The sequence below is a fragment of the Protopterus annectens genome, chromosome 1.part0, assembly GCF_019279795.1.
Source record: "Protopterus annectens isolate FY-2018-M chromosome 1.part0, PAN1.0, whole genome shotgun sequence".
In the NCBI taxonomy this organism is placed as follows: Eukaryota; Metazoa; Chordata; order Ceratodontiformes; family Protopteridae; genus Protopterus; species Protopterus annectens.
Window position 1 is genome coordinate 366,392,380 of NC_056725.1, and position 21,876 is coordinate 366,414,255.

A 21,876-nucleotide genomic window follows, 5' to 3' on the forward strand; every position below is an offset into this window, starting at 1 on the left:
CAGTCTGCTTCAGTGTCGCAAGACCATGATCCAGCATATATACCCAAGCACTAAACAATGTCGTAATGCATTTATATTTAACATTAGCTGCCTTGATATACTATGTTACAGCTAGACTGTCTTCCATAGCTCTCCCTGTACCACAGAAATAGATTTTTTTATAATTAAGTGTAAAAACTAATAAGCTGTAATATCAAAACATGCATATTATGAATTGTTGGTTTGCAGTGCTAGACTTTGTTATTGTGATATGTGGAGCTTTTCTCCCCAGGTCTCTGCTGAAAATGGGTGTACATCCTAGTCGGACTTTCCCAGTAAACAAATGTGAAATAAAATAACATCAATAAGTAAAATTACTGACAAGACTTCATGAGACATTTGAGAGCCCGGTCCTGGATTACAACGATTTTGAAGGCACTACAAATGAAGGCAGAAATATCACTAAAATAATGGCTTATTTTTGCTTTAGCTAACTACCTAGTAACCAATATAACTTTACAGAGAAAAGAGCCTGGCAGATCTTACAACCATAAGTTGCAGTCATACGCACAATATGGCATACACCAGTAATCCTGCAGAAGCTGGAATTTTATTATCTCTGTTTACTATGGCACTTGCTTCAACCTTGTTTTCAATACCAACTGGTTCCATAGAACAGAAATCAATATTAGAATCACTAATGCAAACAAATTAGCCAATAATTTTGCAACAATTTTATTCACAATATCTCCTACAAAGGAGACTGTGGGTTCTGTGTTGTCCTTCTTACAAGAAACAAGTAAGAGTGCTAATACGGCCCAGCTGCTATTCTAGTTTCAGTCAAAGATAGACTTGAGAGAACAACAGTCTTAATTTACAAGGTCTCTCATAAGCACTTTATATACAGAACAAAGTGCTCCTTAACCCACAAAAAAAATGGAACAACCAGCTGAGAAGAGGAAAATATTCTGGAGAGAGGACAAATGTATACGATTGTCTTCAGAATCCAGATGTTTGTGAGAAATCACAAAAAATATCCTTGCCAATCCCTGAAGTGTGTGAGGAACAGGCTACATGAAAGTAGTAATACAAAACATTTCTAGCACTGCAGAAGTGGTGCTCAGCATATGGAGATGACCCTGCTGTTTCAACAAGTTTCATTTATTCTACAACAGCAAGACTTGTTCCTTTACTGAAGCAGAAACAGTCCTGAAGGGAAGATCAACACACTTTCAGCTACAATCATACTAAAACTGATGACGAAGCCAAAGAGCAACATGTGATGGCAGGAGAACCACAGCGAACCTGAAGAGTATTGTGGGCAACTTTCACTGACCTTTGCCCACTCTGTATCACAGCTTGTCTGTTTACCTGACAGTTGCTAGCACTATTTTCAAAACAAACTGTCTCTAAGTGGGCTGTTCAGAGTTGCTCATAACAATGATATCATGCCAGAAATAGTAAAACCCTGTAAGTATGCACTGATAAAACACTTACCCATGAAAGAGGAGAAATTCTTTAGGCCACATTTGTTCACACAGTTCACACTGCTGAGTTATGCCAAGAGCATCCAATTTTGACTCTCAAAAGAAAGGATTATTTACTTTAATTGCTTACCACTAGGGTGACATGGAGTAAAATGAAATGGGCCAGCATTGATCAGTCATAAACTGATGCAGTATTGCGGCAGAATAGCAAGTGTAGAGGAGTGTGCTAAGCAATATCAGCACTCTTCTAGCAACCTAACACATGAATGAAAGTAGCCATCACTGATCTCGTGGGACAAGGGCTTCCCTCTTGTTGTTTTGCATCTAATCCAAGGATACCAAGACCCTCTTATCTTTCTAGACTCTAAGGAGGCCATCAGTTTCATAGCAGAATGCTCTACAGCGCTAAATAAGTTTCAGAATCCATTTCTTCCTTAATGCCCGATGCTAAGGGGACAGTCATGTGACGTCTAAGGATAGCAAACTAAGGTGTAATGGACCTAGATACTTTACTGCATGCCTAAACTAATTTGTTTATGAATTGCAGCTACTTTCAGGAACATTAAGTATATACAATTTTGTTGAGTATGAAGTCCAGTTTGAGAGGCTATGGTATCTTTTAATAAAATTACTACTGAGCAGAAACGTTTCATTATTAATTCTGTGCTTCAAACATGCTTATAGCACAGTTGCTGTATCATTAAATAACAAAAAAAATGCTGCTGTTAAATGAAATGATAAAAATGAATGCACTGTATGAGGTTATTACATATAAATACTTTCATGGTGTACACTATGCTACAGCAATAGTTGCTCTCACTGAGAAAGCAAAGTTTTGCTTTGTTATCCAAGTTAGTGCTCACCTTTTGTTTTGAAGGCAAAGTTGCAGAACTTGCATACATACGGCCGAACATCTGTATGTGTACGAATATGCTTCTTCAACATGCTTGGCTTCTTGCAGCGAATTCCACATTCTTCACAAATATATTTTCCTCTACCACGCCCTCTTACATAAACATAATCTTCATTTGACTTGTACCTTAAAGGAAAAAAATAAAACAAAAGTTATTTCTTAATCAATCTCCATACAGCATTTTAGGTGTTTTCTTGTTACCTTTCCACCCAGAATCCCTATGCAGATTACTGCATACAATGAAAAACTTAGAACTTTTTTTTCAGGAACGTTGCACTTATTGGAGTTGAACAAAAAAAAAAAGTATTACACCCTTTGAAGCAAAGTATGTTTCATTTATGTTATTAAATTTTGTTTACTGGGTGACAACCCACTTAGTGGACCTCATTTATGGGGAGTGACCTGTTAAGATATAACCCCATACAAAAGGTGCATGAACAAGAACACGGCAACAAACAAAAATATTACAATGGGGGAATATTGAAATTTTACCCTATACTGCAAATAGGCATGTAATCTGTACTAGTCCTGGAAGCTTGAGTTATAAGTACCTCCCGTTAACATTAATGCACAGTATAAATCTACATAAGGGACATTTCAGCTAAGAAACATATTCCTAATAAAAACGTATACTGCTAATCAGCATTCTGCCATGCTATACTTACCGTGTGCTGACTCTACAATGAACAGGGGCATTCAGCATGCCATAATGTTATGGTACTCAGCCAGGTGGGCTGTGGCCCTAACAGCTCGGCAATTTCCTTCAGTAGTGGGTTTCAGAGCATTTTTATTGGCTACTGGGCTGGAGGTTGGTGGCTAGATAGAACTCTGGGAGGCCCTTCAGTATTTGCCCCTCCCATTAAGCTGTGCTACAAAAATGGAGCTGTATACCTCCAAGACACACTGCTGTACACAAGGTGTACAGTACCATGAAAATGATGCTGCATCAAGTCCGGTGTCTTGTGTTCTGTGAAGCCTACTGTAGTATGACATCTCAGCTCTGAGAGGCTACAAAGTGTTATACAAAGGAGGGCCTACAGTAACACCCAATTCTTTTCCTAATTTCCATGCAGCACTAACCATTACAAATGCGTGGTGCATCCGAAAAAAAGAACCATCATAAACAAAAACAAACCAACTCACAGCATTCTTTTCAGTATTTATAAGTAAATAATTACTTAAGTTTGGAGAGGGGGCATGGAGAAAAGCTCCAAAATGACAAAATTATAAAACATATCCAACTTATAGATTATAGTACACACATGAACATAGAGTCGTTAAATATTTTCTAAGTGAATTAAAGGGGGCTACAGACACAACACTCCATAAGGTACCCACAGTCTAACTGGGTGTATGCAAAAAGCATGCATATGTAGAATATGCAAATAACCACTTGATATTTCGCATTTATCATCCAGCACACAAGAACCCAGTATTCATGCAGCTGGAATACATCTGGCGTGCACATACATAACATGAGACAGTATGTCAGTAAGCAAACAGGTTAAAACTATAAGCTGTTGACGTTCTGCATCTTAGGTAAAGGGTTTGACTCCCTCAGCCTTCATTTGTCTGTTTGGCTTTGAGCAAGTCATTTACCCAGAAAGTGCTTTGGGTTTCTGGACTGCATGCCTAATAACTAACAACTTATATAAGTCTGTATGTTAATTCTACAAAGATGTAAAAACTGCGAGGGGGATAGGGAGATGTAGAACTGCTGTTAAGAAGAATCAGGCAGCAGCTGCAAACAAAATGTACAATAAAACTGATGGAACTCTTTTACAACTCGTGCCAAACTGTGTACTGCACAACGTAAAGAAAGTGACAAAGTAGCTCAATCTATAAAAGTATATGATGTAGAAAGTAAGAATGTGATGAGTTTATGAGCAGACTTCTATGATGTATAGTATGACAGTAATACACAGCTGACATCATGGCAGTAAACAAAGGAGCAGAGTTCTATGATATACAGTATGACAGTAACAGACAGCTAACATCATGGCGGTAAACATAGGAGCAGAGTTCTATGATGTACAATATGACAGTAATACACAGCTGACATCATGGCAGTAAACACAGGAGCAGAGTTCTATGATATACAGTATGACAGTAACAGACAGCTGACGTCATGGCGGTAATCATAGGAGCAGAGTTCTATGATATACAGTATGACAGTAACAGATAGCTGACGTCATGGCGGTAAACATAGGAGCAGAGTTCTATGATGTACAGTATGACAGTAACAGACAGCTGACGTCATGGCGGTAAACATTATGTACAGAGTGATATCTTGATAGCAAACACTGAGTACTGAGTGATGTTATAGTAAACACTTTGTAAATTGTGATGTCAACATAGTAAACACAAAGTACAAATTGATGTAACCGTAGCATACTCTCTGTACAGTGGGATCTCCTGATAGTAAGCAGTATATATTGAATGATGGTGACATTGTGAACGGAGTGAAGTCGTAACAGTCTGCAGAGTAATGATATCAAAGTGAACACTGTGTACACAGTGATGTTATGATCGTAAGCACTGTACAGTGGTATGAGAACTTTAAGTGAAGTCTAAGCAAACAGAATGTTATACAGTGTTACTGGAAGTGTGACACCATGACATTAAGGTGAGCAGTGTCTTGCTGCTTTAGAGAGTGAGGAAGAGGGTATAACCCCTGTGCTGTTAGGAAGGTCATTACAGAAAGAAAGTGTAAGCACAATTTTTCTTCTATCACCTACTTTTGCAGATATGTATATTTTCTGTTAAGTATTGTCTAGTTAGCTCCACCTCCCACAGTGTTTGGATAAATCAAGGCAGTGTTTTTTGCACAATGGTTTATAAGGAGCATTTACGCAGGAATGTTTCATCTTAGATTATTCTAAGCACGCCAAAACAAGACAGCAATGGGAAAAGGCTGGCTGAATGGAGACTCGCCTATTCTGTTACATGTACATGTGAATTTGTTTAGTACATGTACTTTTTAGGTTTCTATGACAACTGTTCCACACATTAATTCAGGTAGTAATAATACATACATTGTGGATGGTAGTAATGTTTAACTGTAAAGGGCTGTCATTTGTTGTTAGCTTCCATTATGCTAGCATCAACATGATCCTACAAATTTAGCTTGTTGACAAGAACAGGACCAATTTTTTTTCCAGCAAAAGACAAATTCTCTATGGCCTGCTACACCTAGGATGCTTCCACTTGCAAGCAAATCTTGATTTTCTCTCGTCTGTTTTCCAAATAAAATGTTTTTTTTTTATTTTTCTTAGTTAAGATGATTACATATTGGTGAAGGCAGTTATTAAGGTTGATAAAGCCAGCATGCAACACATTTAGAAATGAGGAAAGGTAATCACAGTTATTGCAGGGGTGACACTGTCTGCATACTATTTGTGTGATTATACATATGGTTAGTGAAACATAAAAACATCAATGGTCTTATTATTGAACCATATGGAACTACTAAATTAGGTTTGTAAGGAAAAGGCAGTGAATTTAGCCAGGCAGTAGCCTGTATTATGTCCACCAGAAAGCTGTTAAACCATTTTAATACAGGTTTATTACAGTCAATGGTTTGTGGTTACTCACAAAGAGAAGATAAGTAACACAACAGAAGGCATCCCACAAATCAAAAAACTTGGCTATTGTTTCTTGTTCATTTCTGTTTTAACCCACACAACAATCTACTAAATTGACTGTAATGTATGTGCTGAGACAATCTCTGAAACCATGCTGACTTTTAGGTGAGAAGTTAAGATGATGCTGGGTGCTATTCACAAACATTGTGCTCCAGGGAGTAGGGTGGTGACCGGGTTCAACAGCCTAACAAAGCCAATTGTGACTTGTATCGACTTGCACACATTCGGGCAAGACCATGCATGTGGCTTTACCTTGTGTATACATGGCACTCCAACTAGACACCACACATGCAAATTACACCAGCTCATGGTAACATGCGATTCACAAACATTACACTATTTGCAAATCAGTCGGTCCCAGTAGGATAACAGAAGGGATTCCAGCTGCGAGCAAACAGATAGTGTACTCCTTTGTCAGAGCAGCAATGCACCTTTACCTGGTGATATGTTGTTCAGCAAACAGAGCTGAGTAGTACATCATTGTAAACTAAGGTAAAAGTGAAAAATAACTCGAATGGAAGACATCAAAAAAAGCTACCAGCAATGCATTTCCCAGTAGTGTAGCAAACCTACTGACAGAAACTCATTTGGTTCTATACCAATACAGTGATGCTGCTAAATTTCTGAAAAGGGGAGTTTGTTTGCACAACACCATGTCCCCTCATTACCTTATTGTTTGACCACAGCTCTGCCATCGCACCTAACAAATGGCAATTCTTTATGAACTGCAATTAGGCAAAATGGCAGAGCACAACTTGGCAAGGAACGTCTGTCATCTGGACAGGAATAAAAACGAATACGAGATTATGTTACTGACATGCATTTTAACATCTTCACCATGAAGTGACAGAAAGAATAACGCAATCACTAAGGAAAGCAAAGAAACAGAAAGTGATGACAGAGCAATGACCAAGGTGGGAGGGTATTTCAGAAGAACATGTTTGGTATGGCCCTTCAACTGAACAACTTTAAGGGGTTGTTTAACAGAGACCAGGACAAATAAGACCAGGTATAATGTCACATGTGTGATGAGTGTACTGATGTAGCTAATGTAATGGATTCAACAGCCTTGTATTTCTCTCTGCCTATCTAAAGCTCACTACAGCTCCTATTTTTATCTGCCTATCTCAAGCTTCCTACAGTTTCACCATATTCCCTCCTTCTTGTACTTCACCTCAATATTTCTTTACCTATCATTGTTTAAAACAAGTAATACTAACATAGCAACAATTAGCCATATTGTTGTTCATATACCATACATGTATCTCATAAATATTTACCACCAAAACCATGATACTGATCTACTGATCAGTCATTTCTCTATGATGGCACAAGCTGTTTCATGCTAGTTTGTTAGCTTTCTTTTTTTCCACTGGATTTTACTCTCCCAATTTTTATTGTTTATGTATAAACTATTTACTACCTATATTTACCAAAATTATGTATTCTTGATTGTTATCGATTTCTTGTATTGTTTGTAATGTGTTTTTGTAATGGAGCTTTTCTCCTCAGGCCTCCGCTGAAAACGGGCCACTAGCCCAGTCAGACATCCCCAGTAAACAAATGTAAAATAAAAATAAATAAAATAAATAAATAGTAAATGAAATCACAAACAACAAAAAAAAAAAATTCAGCTTGTGTAAATACATCTTCTGGCATATCCAGAGAAACTACAACACTTAAACTGTCAGAGAAGTGGCTTTAGTCCACTGTAGAAGCCTATCAAAATTTCGAATCTGTCAAAGTACAACACCAAATGGCTGATACCCTAAAATTCTTATTAAGCCTATAAAAGTGCACTTGACTTGTGTGATAACAGATGGTTATTAAACCTGTATAAAATTTAATGAAAGAACATTGGTGCATCTAGACATCAAGAAAATACTAAAAGTAAAAAAGAACATTATTCACAATAACTATGAACAGTAAAATTGCAATACGAAATGGAGCTGCCACTGTATTAAGCTTCCAACTAATTTTGAATCGTCTGCAATATATGTTCAGATCCAAAACAAAAAAAAAAAACAACAGCTTCCTTCAAAAACAACATTTAAATAGTTTTGCAATGCAGCAATAGTAACTCCACTATTACCCTGCAAATTGTCTGCAAAGAAAACCAGATGAATCATCTTCATGGCACATCGCAGACACAAAATGAATATTTAGGCCAGCAGAAGGCAGATATTCTTCAGCCAGTGTCCAAGATCAGAAAGTAACTTTCCAGCAGCACAAAAGACATAGCCCACCACCTGAGATTATGGATTCTGTAATCCACAGTGCAGCCAGTTCAGATCATGTCCCCATAATAAAACAAAAGCCTGCCTAAGCAAGAGTCAAAGAAGTAACACTTAAATAATGAGCAAGTTGCTGCAGTGCCAAACTGCCGTGTCACTCGATCCATAACGTGCCAGTACAACCAAAGCCGTAAAAATAATACGTTGCGAAAGCAGACGAATTAAAACACAGCCAGGTCTTGTCTCAAATAACTGCTAAGATATCTGTAAAAGCTCTGCAAAATGTTAACAACATTCAACTGTCCTCATGTAAACCCAAGTTCAATTACACACAGTCACAATAAATCAGAAAACCCTGGAAACGCAGCATAAAAGCTAAGCAAAAGCCTAACACCATTCAACTGCCCTCATGTTACCCCAACTTCAATTATGCATAGCCACAATAAATCAGAAAACCCTAGAAAGCTGGCATACAAAATACACACTGTAGCTATTAAAATATTAGTTCTGCCAAAATGAAAGAGAAAGATTTACATTACATATGTCACAGTGTTCTGACAGGTCAAATGTTAAATAAATCATTTTAAAACATAAACTAATCTATAGTATCAATAAAAAATGTAAATCGGTGCGTGAAATGACAGTAAAAACAAATCTGTGGATTCAACCTTGATGTCAAAAAGACCGAATACATACACTTTTACCATCACAATTCCCACTCCTTGTTCAGCTCCGCTATCCATATATATATATATCTGTTCTCGAAGATGACCTTATGAGGTTGGCCCCAGACTTTAAACATCTTGGTTTTATGATCCCCCCAACGGATACCTTCTCTTTTCAGATCAGTTTTACTGTCCAAGCCACTGAACGTAAACTAGGCCTGCCAATGTCCCCTTCATAGTTTCCCCTCTACTACTGAGCTTGTCTCATATCCCACAATACATCACTCTCTAACAGCATACTGACCACTGTTTGGGAAAATGAGCTCACAGACCCCACAAAAATAGACATCTATTGCTTATCAACTGCACTTTAATGGACACTGTTGATGTATGTCTGTTTTCGGTATGTCTTGAAGGACTAGGGTCGGTGTGTCAGCTTCCAGTGACACAAGAACAAAAGCTACTGAAAGTCTGGCAAACTCAGTCAGTGTATTATTAAATACACTAAGTAGGACCCTGGAGTTCTGTGAACCTGAGTTTGTGGAATTTTCTCTGAAATTACCATCATGGAAGTTGTTGTTGTTTATCTTTCGGCTTTTCCCGGTAAGGGGTCGCCACAGCGGAACTCCTGTCCATTAATGATTGGCAGGAGATTTTTACAAAACGCCGAGGTGCCAGCGTCGAGCCCAACCTTCAATGAAGGCACGCCCATTTACGCACGCATGTCTTTCGAATGCTACCCAACCACGGGGAGGACATGCAGACTCCACACAGAAGGCACTCCCAAGCCAAGCCTATGGTGCCAAAAATTTCACTGCTTTGATAAACTTTCTCTGAAATGCATTGCTTTTCCTTGTTTTACTTAACATGGGGAACTTAAAAATTTAGAACAAGGAAATCTGCAGGTATGGCAGGTGCACAGACTGAAGCACTATAGTCAAACAACAAAAGATGTCCAGCACCAAGGGTGAAAATTATATGAGTTTAATGTGGCAGCTCCAAAGTAAAATGAACAGCAGACCGGTTTCGGCCAAAAGTTAGCTTTCCTCAGTGCTATAACCATAAGAAACACACACAATAAGTTTAAATAGTAAACCTAATTACAAAATAGCATCTCATTGGACAACCAATTTAACTCATTCAGGCCAGGTTTAAACAAACCCCCAACCTGATGGTCCAACTGGATTCTTTTTTATTTAACATAGTATGCCAACCAAGTTTAGACATTCTATTTCTTGTAACCCTATCAATTATAATAAATTTAAACTGAGCAGTGGTGTGGGTCATAACGTGTTTGAATAATGAACTGTACATCTTTTTATTTCTTTTGTCACTGAGGTGGTCAGAGATACGAACCCTCAGTGACCTAGAGATTTGCCCCATATAAAAGGCAGAGCAAGAGCAAGTAGCTAAATATATGACCCATACATACATGAGCAATACCTCCAAGGTCTATGACATTTTATGTTTTGGGAACTGTAGCACTGACTGGGTCATATATTTAGCTACTTGCTCTTGCTCTGCCTTTTATGTGGGGCAAACCTCTAGGTCACTGAGGGTTGGTATCTCTGAGCACCTCAGTGACATAAGAAATAAAAGGATGTCCAGTTCATTATTCGAACACGCTATGACCCACACCACTGCTCAGTTTAAATTTATTATAATTGATAGGGTTACAGGAAACAGCAAGTCTAAACTTGGTTGATATACTATGTTAAATAAAAAAAGAATCCAGTTGGATCATCAGGTTGGGGGGTTTGTTTAAACTTGGCCTGAATGAGTTAATTGATTGCCCACTGAGATGCTATTTTGTAATTAGGTTTACTATTTAAACTTATAGTGTGTGTTTCTTATGGTTATAGCACTGAGGAAGGCTAACGTTTGTCCGAAACCAAACTGCTGTTTATTTTACTTTGGAGTTGCCACATTAAACTCATATAATTTTCACTCTTGGTGCTGGACATCTTTTGTTGTTTGAACTTAAAAATGAAAAATGAAACTGCTGTTCACTCAACCAAGAGTCACATCTGCAAGGAAAATGAAACTGCCTAACTTAAAACTAAACAAACTAACCACTGCTACACTTTGTTTTGTATTCTCTAAGCAAATACACATAAAGTAAGTTAAACACATGCCCAGCACATTAGCGTTTCCCTTTGGCATTGAAATATCTTTAAAGAAGGAGAATATACATATACCAAAATAAAAATAAACACCACCTGCAATTTAGATCATAAAAATGTTATATAAAACACCTTAGAAAGACTCCAGAGATTATCATCAGCAGGAAGCACCTCTCTATTTCCATCCCCCCCCCCCAAGTATTTCCTCCGTTCATAAAATTCAAAATATTAAGCTCACCACCCATGACGCTGGGGTGTGGGTTATAGTGGGATTTACCTCGGCTCCCGTCCACAGTATTTGGCCTATTAGGCTTTGCCTTCAAGACCAAACTTGGCTAGTTGGGAGGGGTAAATCCTACAGTAACCAACCCCCTCCTGCATTACTGGTTCATTTTATCATGGCAAATGTTACTGTAAAGAAACAGAAGTAAATCTCTGAATGAATGATTTTTCAAGCCAGAAAACTCACCCTAGCAACTTCCACTCCAGTGTCTGCGCATTCAGACAGACTTTGATCCAGTCAGTTTGCTCTTTTCATCATTCTTGATAAGCTAATTCTTTATTTTCAATAAGTACTGTCTGACTTCTTTGTAACTTCAGAATATCTTCCCAAATACTTCATCCTTAAATTTTCAGGGTCTACATATTAGTTTCCCTTCAAGTGTTTGGCAGTGCTCTGTACAGACTCGGACACCTCGAGTGAAATTTTTCCTGTAAAAGGAATACATAAGGAAACAGCTCCAGTACTTACTAATAATGACCACCCCTCCTGGCATGTCTAAAGGTCAATTCCCTGTGCTTTCTCCTATTAACCTGGTGAATTTGCACATTCTGAGGCAGTGTAGCAACTGCCTCATGTACACAGACAACCCTCTCCTCTTACCTCCCAACATTCAGACTTGCGAGAGATGCACTTATACATCCAAATTGGAAGCCATGCACTCTCAAGCCAAGACCGGAATAGCTGGTCAAGAGGAGAAAGTCAACACCTGCACCACCATACCACATGCAACACAAAGCCCTCCAGAACATCCACCATCACAGCTTTCACATAAAAACACAAACCACACACTCACCTTCACACAGCCTCTCAATAGAAATCTACCCAAACAGCAGAGACTTCCAAGGCAGAAATGCACTTGACCACCACAACACAGCACAAACCACAAGACACACAGCTCGCCTACACAGTGTGCCCCTCAACCTAAGCCCCTAAGGCAAAACAGCTTGCCCAAGACACTAATCATAGGTGACTCGATAGTAAGGCACAATGATGTCCCACTCACTAGTTTGAATAAGGAGAATGTAACAGTCAGCTGTCTATCAGGTGCCACAATCCGACACATAACACACGCACTTAGGTCACTCCACAACAAGTACAAGTATGACTCGGTCACTGTCCATGTGGGTGTGAATGACCTGAGATGCACCTCCCTGGACTACATGAAGAAATACATGGAGGAGCTCTCAGATTATGTGGCCCAGCAGGTATGACTGTACCCCTGAGCAGCATCCTGCCATGACCCAGAATGACACCACAGTACAAGCAGAAAATGAATGACTTCAACAATTGGCTAAGTTTCTGGTGTCATTCTTAGCGGATCCAGTATCTGTCTGTTTGGGATGACATGACTGACAGACCTTGATGCTTTGCCAGAGATGGCCTGCATCTGTCACCCCTGGGTTTCCGGATACTGGCTAAGGCTCTTGCCACCCCTATAGTGCCTTTTTAGGTGAAGTTCCAAAGACCAAATTATCATCGTAACAACTATAAATAAATACAATCTGAGGGTCATGTTGCTCAATGCTAGAAGTCTAAATCTCAAGATGCACTTGCTTGAAGCATTCCTTGAAATGGAGAACATCGACATTTGTGCTGTAACGGAGACCTGGTTTAAAGCAGCAGAAAGCACCCCTGTGCTACCAGACTATAACTCATTCCACACCTTTTGGCCCCAGTGGACCGAAGCTCCAAAGGCGGTGGTCTCTCCATATTCATAAAGGATATGCACACCTCCAGACTGGTAGCACAGCATAATGCATCTGAGATACTTAAGGTACAACTAACATTGGGTAAGACGGAAATTCAGGACGTAGCCTGCTGTAGGTCCCCAACCATGTCCCAAGACCCTTACTCCACGTTTCTAAGAACCCTGGAAACTATTAGGGACCAATCCAACACTCTCATACTAGGTGACTTCAACTACCCCTCCATCAACTGGGAAAACTACTAATGCAACAATTCACTGGCCCAACGCTTCTTGGAATTCATCAATTCCAATGCCCTGGACCAGCTCATTCTTACCCCCACTACAGAAAGCAACATCCTTGACCTAGTTATTACTAACATGGGCAACCGTTGCTCTACACCAACAGTCAATTCCTCCCTGGTTAGATCTGACCACAAACTATCACCATGGAAATCCACATCTCACCCAAACCCCCTGCAAAGGTAACCACCATGAAAAACTTCTCCAAAGCTGACTCTGGGCTCCTAAAAACAGAGGTGGCTAACTTCATGGCACCCATGCCAATGGAAAATAGCTGCATGACTACCGAATCATACACCAATGCACTGTACGAACATGTACATAAATGCATGGAACTAGTCATAACCAACAGAACCAAATGCTCTCCTCCAAAAAAAGGAAGCCAATCTGGTGGTCCCCTGTCATTAATAAACTCTACAACAGGAGGAGGAAACTGTTGCAGAAAAAGGTGAAGGCCCAAGACTGGAAAAACTCCCTTATTAGCCTCAACAAAAAGTTGAGATCCTTCATCAAAACCTCTAAAGCCAGCTATGAAGGCAGAAAAACAACCACAAAGCCTTCTTTAGTTATATCAAGAATCTCCATGGGAATACCCAGATTTGCTCTGAGTTACTGCACAATGATACCACCTATACTGAGCCAACAGATATTGCCAACATACTGGCCGACAGATTCAGTACCAACCTTACCCCTCTCCCCCCACCTAAAGGACCAATCACAATACTGGAGGAATGCCAGGCACCCAGGATGACTGCAGCACAGGTTAAAGCTGCATTGTCCAAAGCCAAGAATACAGCTTCCATGGGACCCGACAATATCCCTGGATGTGTTCTACATGAACTACAAAGTGAACTGGCACAAGATATGTGCACCCTGTTCAATCACAGCCTCACCTCAAGCTTTGTCCCTACCGAATGGCGCACTGCTACAGTCATCTTTCTCCATAAAGGGAGAGCTACTACAGACCCTAGGAATTATTGCCCCATTAGCCTGACGAGTCTGATATGTAAGGCTATGGAGCGCATCATCATGGACCTAATTAATAAGGATATAGGGGATCCCCAAACTCTAGATCCCACTCCATTTGGTTTTGTGCAAGGTAGATCATGCCTGCTCAACCTGGTTGACTTCTTTGAGTCAGTCACGAGAGCTGTGACTGAGGGCAAGGCAGTTCATACAGCCTACCTCGATCTGGCCAAGGCTTCTGATACCATTCCCCACTCAGGAATTATTGGTAAACTCACAAAACTAGGCATCAACCCCTATATCACTAGGTGGGTTACAAACTGCCTCACAGATAAACCCAAAGTGTGAAAGTAGCGGACTCCAAGTCAGACTGCTGACCAGTCACGAATGGAGTCTCACAGGGATCGGTCCCAGGTCCTCTCTTGTTTGGCATCTACTTCTCAGAATTCCAGGCCAACACGGAGGGACCCTGGCTGACCAAAGTCGCAGATGACTGCAAGCTGGGAGCCATTATTAACTCCCCAAGTGATGTAGATATCCTACAGAAAGGCTATGGAGACCAATGACTGGTGTCAAATCCATGGCTTTATCTTAATGCCAAAACATGCATTGTCATTCCCTTTGGGAAAAACTCAGTTCCCACTAATTACCACATCAATGGGAGAACACTGAAGGCGTTATAAGAGATCTGGGGACACAGGTTGACAGCAACCTCTCCTTCAACCATCACATTGCCACTGTGGTCAGAAAGTCCTTCTATGTGGCACATCTCATTACCAAGGGTTTTGCATCCAAGAAGAAAGAGGTCACCACCTCTCTCTACTCTTCTCTCATTAGGCCAGTCATCGAGTACAATGCCCCATTTGGCATGTACCTTAATAGACACATGCAACAGCTGGAAAGGCCACAAAAGTACTTCACGAAGAAGATCCTAGGCCTCAAACACATGTCCTACACGGACAGACTCAAAAAACTCCAGCTATTCTCTGTCTCATATCATCTACTAAGAGGCGATCTCTACTTGACTTACAAAGCCATGTCTAACCCAGCTCTGTTAGAAATGCTACATCTAAACAAATCCCAATCCCTCCGCACCACACACTCCAGAGACCTCAACCTCATTACCACAATCAACAGAACATGCTGGAGGGACAGGTTCATAACCCAGAGACTGCCCATGCTCTGGAAAAGACTTCCCATACATGTCAAGCAGAGCACCTCACTGGCCCTCTTCAACAGAAATCTTGATGAGTGGATGTGAAATAGAAAGTTCACCCCGGGGATCACTCCAGTGGCTCTACTTCATAGAGGCACTGGGAACTAACGTCGGGTGGCACGATGCCAGGGCAGTTCTATGGGCTAGGCTTGTCAAGGCTCCAGGGCCATTAACTTAGTACACACCTATGAACCTATAACATTGCTCCAACTTGGTCTAATCTACGTGCAGACATTGTTTTCCATACTCTATTGTAAAGGGGCTTCAGAAGAATAAAAGACCAGTCTATCCATCACCCCTTCCCACTGCGGTCACAATGCTGCTTGACAGACTTCACAGTGTATGAAAACTGTTGTGCAAGACTTTACTATGCACTTCAGAGTCCACCTGGCAAGACCCTACATTCCACATTGCAGTGCCTTTGGTAAAGGACAGACGTTAAAAAAATGCAAGCGGCAATGCCGTCTGTCAATCAATCAGCACAGCCTCAGAGCCTTGAAGACTAGGAGTAATTCTGAGGTAGTAATAGTGGCAACATCTGCATTACATGCAGCAGCTGGGATATACCAAGGTTTCATATTTTACTGCATGCAATTCATTTTCTGTGGACTTTATAGTAATGAGCATGTGTAAGAATACTACACATAGCACAGCATAGCCTTAGAGTTCTGCCTGTCTGTTTACCCAGACAATGAAAGTCTGGTGTTATATGACAGAATTCATAAATAAGTGCATTCTCTCACCTGGGTGGAAGGTGATCCTTAAACACTGTTAGAAAAGTAGGAAAGCTGAAAGATATGTCTTACTTTGCTTATTGTTTTGTTTCCTTTAGCTCTGGAGCTTTGTATCAGTAATTATACTGAAAGGAAAACTTTCATTATAAAAGAATATACCCATATCTCTTATACATACATCTTTTTAAAACTAGAAAGTTTAAATCTTCACAAAATAGTGACTGCATATTATAATTACCATTATTATTTAAAGGGCCAGGAAATCATGTGATGCATATTCCAGTAGGAGAAGCTACTAATACCTTCAGCCCACTATATCATGTGTTGCAACTGGATACTTCACGTCTGACACTTTTTTCCACTTCTTTAAAAGTTTATTAGTGTCTAAAAAGAGAATGTACAGATCACAACACCTACACTACACTATGGCAAAGGAGGTGGGTTACACTGGAATTTATTCCTGAAAGGGAAAGTTCAATGCTGACAGCAAAGCAAGAAGTACAGTTGTGTACCTAACATAAATGTGGATGTTCGAGTGTATTCACTGTTGCAGTCATTACTCTTGGGTTATCCTGCTGGCAGGCTAACCTCAGTCAGCCAGAATTCCAAAGTCTAGGTCCGGCATCGGTTGCTGTCACCTCTTCCCTGACGTCAGTGCGCCAGGGGTATAAAAGATGCAGCCAACGCCATTTTCTTCAGTTTTTCTTGCCCCAGATGTCAGGTGCCCCCAAATTGGTAGGCTGAAAAATATGCCAATAAAAATGCATGCACAAAAATAACATTTCCTTTATCTACAAGCAAATACACCAAGTAGGTTGTATAGGATAGAGAAGTGCAGATAACTCCCAGCAAAGAATAGGGGGATGGTGGGTGGGTAACCTGGACTGCAACAGGGAATACACTCGAACATCCACATTTATGGTAGGTACACAACTGTACTATGTTCATCATGTTTCACTGTTGCAGTCATTACTCTTGGGTTGAATCCCAAAGCTGAGGAAGGGCGGCTGGGCTAAATAGGGTTAGGAGAGGCTATGAGGCCCTACAGAACTGCAGTGGCAAAGCCTGCTCTGGACTTAAGAGTAAAGAGGTAAGTGGTAGTGCTTTGTGAAGGTGTGCACTGAACTCCAAGTTGCAGCCTCTAAGATATCTTTGGTTGGTACGCCTCTGAGGAAGGCTGCTGAAGTGGCTGCTGCTCTGGTGGAATGAGGGCTAATGCCCTTAGGCACTGATTTGCCATGTTGAAAATAGCAGAAATGGATGCAATGGCCTATCCATTTAGAAATAGTCTGTTTTGAGATAGCCTTTCCTTGTGATCCTGCAGCATATGACACTAAAAGTTGCTCAGTCTTTCTGAAAGCTTTACTTCTGTCCAAGTAGAAGCATTACTGCCTGTGTATGTCCAAAGAATGCAGAATTTTCTCACCCTTGTTCTGTGGGTTAGGATAAAAGTTAGGCAAGTGAATGGTTTGGTTAAGGGCCACACTGGACACCACCTTAGGCATAAATGTAGGGTTTGTCCTCAGAGAAACCCTGTCTGGATGAAAAATGACGAAAGGTTCCACAGCCATGAGTGCTTGTAACTCCGAGACTCGCCTTGCAGAGGTTATTGCTAGGAGCAGAGCTATTTTCCAGGATAAGAATTTTATATCTGTTGTTGATGCTGGCTCGAAAGGAGGCAGTGTGAGTTTTTCCAAAACATAATTGAGGTCCCAGGCCGGAACTGGTGCTCTTCTTGGAGGTCTAATGTTTTTGGCCCCTCTGAGGTACTGCCTTATTAAAGGATGAGAAAAGATAGGTGGTTCCGTATTGTAATGGGCTGAAATGGCAGAGGCATGAATCTTAATTGATGAGAAAGAAAGGCCTTTGTTCAGCATCTCAGTTAGGTATTGTAAAATCTGAGGGATATTTGGTACACACGTGTCACTGCCTTGTTCCTGGTTCCAAGCACAGAATCTCTTCCATTTTTCTGCATAGGATTTTCTAGTACTGGGCCTCCTGGCCTCCAAGATAACATCCATAACAGCTTTTGAAAGAGGAGTGTTCTGAATGACTACATTATCTGCCATGCTGCCAGATTTAAGGTCCTGAGTTGGCTGTGCAGGATCTGATTGTTTTGTTTGGTCAGTAAGTGAGAAGTTTGAGGCAATATTCATGCTGGACCTTGAGACAAGCTCTTTAGGATTGGGTACCAGTGCTGGCGTGGCCAGTCTGGTGCAATCAGTATCATTTTTGGCTTCTCTTGTCTGACCTTTAGGAGTACCTTGGGAAGGAGAGGCAGTGGGGGAAAAGCATATACCGTTAGATTTTTCCAGTTGAAGGCTAGGGCATCCACTTTCCATGCTTGCTTGTGATAAATCCTTGTGCAAAATCTCTGCAATTGGCAGTTGTGAGGGGAGGCAAATAGATCTATGTCTGGGCATCCCCATTTCCTTATTATCATGCTGAAGACTTGTGGATCCAGTTTCTATTCATGGGGATCCATGAGGTTTCTGCTTAGTTCGTCTGTCAGAGTATTTGTTTTTCCTGGCAGGAATTGTGCTTGCAGGTGAACTTGAAAAGCCAATGCTGTGTCCCATAAGGTCATTGCTTGTCTGCAGAGGGGGTAGGAATGTGTACCTCCCTGCTTGTTTATGTACCACATGACCGTAGTGTTGTCTGTCTTTATCAGTAACTGTCCTGGATGAAGCAGGTCCTTGAAAGCTGTCAGGGCATTTTGAACAGCTAGCATCTCTTTTTGATTGATGTGAAGATGCATCTGGTTTGGAGGCCATGTGCTCTGAATACATTTTCCTGCCATATGGGGCCCCAGGTATAATCTGATGCATCCGTTGTCAGTGTTTGTCTGGCTGTGGGTAATCTGAATGGCAGACCCTTGTTGTGGTGACAGACTTCTGCCCACCATCGAAACTCCTGTTGCAGGCAGGGAATGAGTGCAATTACTGTCTCCAGGCTGTGGCAATGCTGAGTCCAAACACTTTTTAGATACCATTGTAGTTTCCTCATATGCAGTCTGGCATATGGAATTAGTAGAATGCAAGATGCCATGAAACCCAAGGCCTGCAGGATTTTCCTTGCAGATAAGTGGGTTTTTGTTGCCAATTTCTTGAAGTAAGTAGTCAGTTGCTTTTGTTTGTCTGGCATGAGATAAGCCATCTGGGCAGTTGTATTTAAGCTTGCACCCAGGAATATTATCTCTTGAGAAGGCACTAGTTTTGATTTCTTTTCATTTACTGTGTACCCTAGGCCAATTAGTAATCTTTTTACAAATGCCAGATGCTTCAGAAGAATGTCTTTGTTCTCTGCTTGAATTAGGCAGTCGTCCAAGTAGGGATATATTTGAATTCCTTTTTGTCTGCAAAACGCAATTACTGGTGCCAGGCATTTTGTGAAGACCCTGGGTGCAGTAGATAAGCCAAAGGGCAGTGCAGAGAATTGGTAATGCATTGAGCCAGATATGAGTCTGAGGTATCTTCTGTAAGATTGTCTGATTGGGACATGCAGGTATGCCTCTTTTAGGTCCAAAGGTACGAGCCAAGCCTTCTTGCCCAGCATGGGCAGTAGCTGCTGTAGAGTCAACAACCTGAATTTTGGAACTTCCAGAAACGTATTTAGTATAGACAGGTCCAGTATTGGTCTCCAGGTTTTGTCCTTTCTGGGTACTAGAAAGAGTCTGGAGTAAAATCCTTGCCCCTGCTCTTGCTGTGGTATTTGCTGAATGGCCCTCATGTCCATGAGGGCTGTAATTAGTTTTTGTGCCTCTGCCCTTTGATTGTGTGGCAGGTCTGGCATAACGTTTGACCTTGGTAGGGTGTGAAAATGGAACCTGTAGCCTTGGGACACTATGTTCCCATTTGTCTTGGGTATCCACTTGCCAATTTGATGAAAAAAGTGCTAGTTTTTCCCCTAAGGGGGCCGCCAAATGAAAAGTGCTTGGATCTGGTAGAGGAAAGTCATTGGGACTGTTTCCTGTAAGGTTGTGATTTGTCTTCTCTGCTTTTGGTGGTAGCAGCACCCCATTGTTTAGGCCTGTATGAGCCTTGGGGCTGAGATCTGCCTCTGGGATGCCTGTTTCTGCCTCTTTGTGGTCTGTCTCACACTGGAAAGGACCAATTTTTAGAGGGCCACTTCCTGCTAAACCTGGGTGGCTGTATCTGTAAGAAATCCTTGACTGTCTGCATGGATTTTGCTTTATCCTCTATTTTTTTCAACACCTCTTCTGCTTTAGTACCAAACAAAGTATCATGCTGTAATGGTGCATCTAATAATTTTGCTTTAACATGATCAGGCAGATTATGTTCCTTTAACCAAGCATGCCTCCTAATAACAGAACCTGTAACAGCAGCCCTGCAAGAGGCCTCCAGTGAATCATAAACACATTGCAAAGTATGCTTTCCCACTGCATGCAATAAATCCTGCAATTCCTTGTTCTCTGAACATTCAGTATTTGTCAACATTTTCTGTTTAAGCAGTGACATTAAATATTGCTGATATTTAAGCATATGAAATTGACAATTTAAAGCCCTTACAGCCAGGGTAGCAGAAGTGTAGACTTTTTCCCCCATCTGTCTAGAGCCCTAGAATCCCTATCAGCGGGGACATGTTTTTTTGCAGTGGAAGCTTTAACCCCTTTGGGACCCTGAGATATAGTTTCTGTGTCAGCAGAGGGGTTTTTATAAAGGAATTTATGAGAATCTGGGACCCTGTAGTATCTGTCTGGCTTAGCAGGTGCAGAGGGTAAAGAGTCAGGGGACAGGCCGGACTCTGAAAATACATCATCTACAATATCCAGAACAGGTGGAATAGCAAGGGGTCTGTGCTGAGGAAGTAGCAGAAAGTCTCTGAGCCTTTTCTTAGATTCAGAATAATCTTGGCTCTCCCAGTGGAAATGCTCCATCATGGTATGCAGGGTTTCCCCAAAAGAATAATCCTCAGGAGGAGAGGCTGAAGGAATGGATTCTTCAGCATCAGAATCCTCATAGGGAAGCATGGAGTAATCCTGTTCAGAAGAGGAATCAGAGGAAATAGAAACCTGATCAGAAGAATCATACTCTGTCTCTTGCCTAGGCCTCTTATCAGGAGGGGGATGGGAGCCCCTGATCAAACTAATTAGGTCTTCGGCCATTTTGAGCATCTGTTTTTTAGGCATGGAAGTCTGAGAAGGAGAATGCTGTACTTGTTTTTGTCTTTAGAGCTGCTTTAGTCTTTGTCTTTGAAGCTGAAGATGGCTTAATATATAGTTGTGTAGGTCTGAAGACACCCTCAGAAGACGATGCCTGCTCAGCGGCTCCAGACCCATCTGAGGGAATGATTTCCGAGTGTCCAATACCTTGAGTTTCCAGAGGCCCAGTCGGCTCCACATGGGAGTCGGAAGCGGCCTGTGGCTCTGAGGTAGCGGGCGCCAGGGGCTGTGAAAGCGCCTCACTGCGACTGGCCTAGCAGAGGCTTCGTCATCGGTTTTGGACCTCGGATGCCTATCCTTTTCCTTGTCCTTGCGTTTTTTGTAAACTCCGGTTGTCGGCTGGTCCGACGGCATTATATAATTAAATCTTCGGTCAAAGTAATGAAATGCAAAATCGAACTGACGCTTGATAGTGTGTTGGTTAAATCTAGCACAAAACAGACAGCTAGCAACATTGTGATCA

The 21,876-nt window shown here is 41.2% G+C and overlaps 1 protein-coding gene across 2 annotated transcripts in view; it reads right to left on the bottom strand.

Moving 5' to 3' along the window:
- Positions 1 to 21,876, bottom strand: part of HIVEP2 (HIVEP zinc finger 2) — a 660,129-nt gene that overhangs the window by 36,650 nt on the left and 601,603 nt on the right. For both annotated transcript variants that reach the window (XM_044060075.1, XM_044060083.1), the window contains one exon: positions 2,330 to 2,505. In XM_044060075.1, coding sequence (XP_043916010.1) covers positions 2,330 to 2,505 — 176 coding nt within the window. The remainder of the gene's footprint in view (positions 1 to 2,329; positions 2,506 to 21,876) is intronic.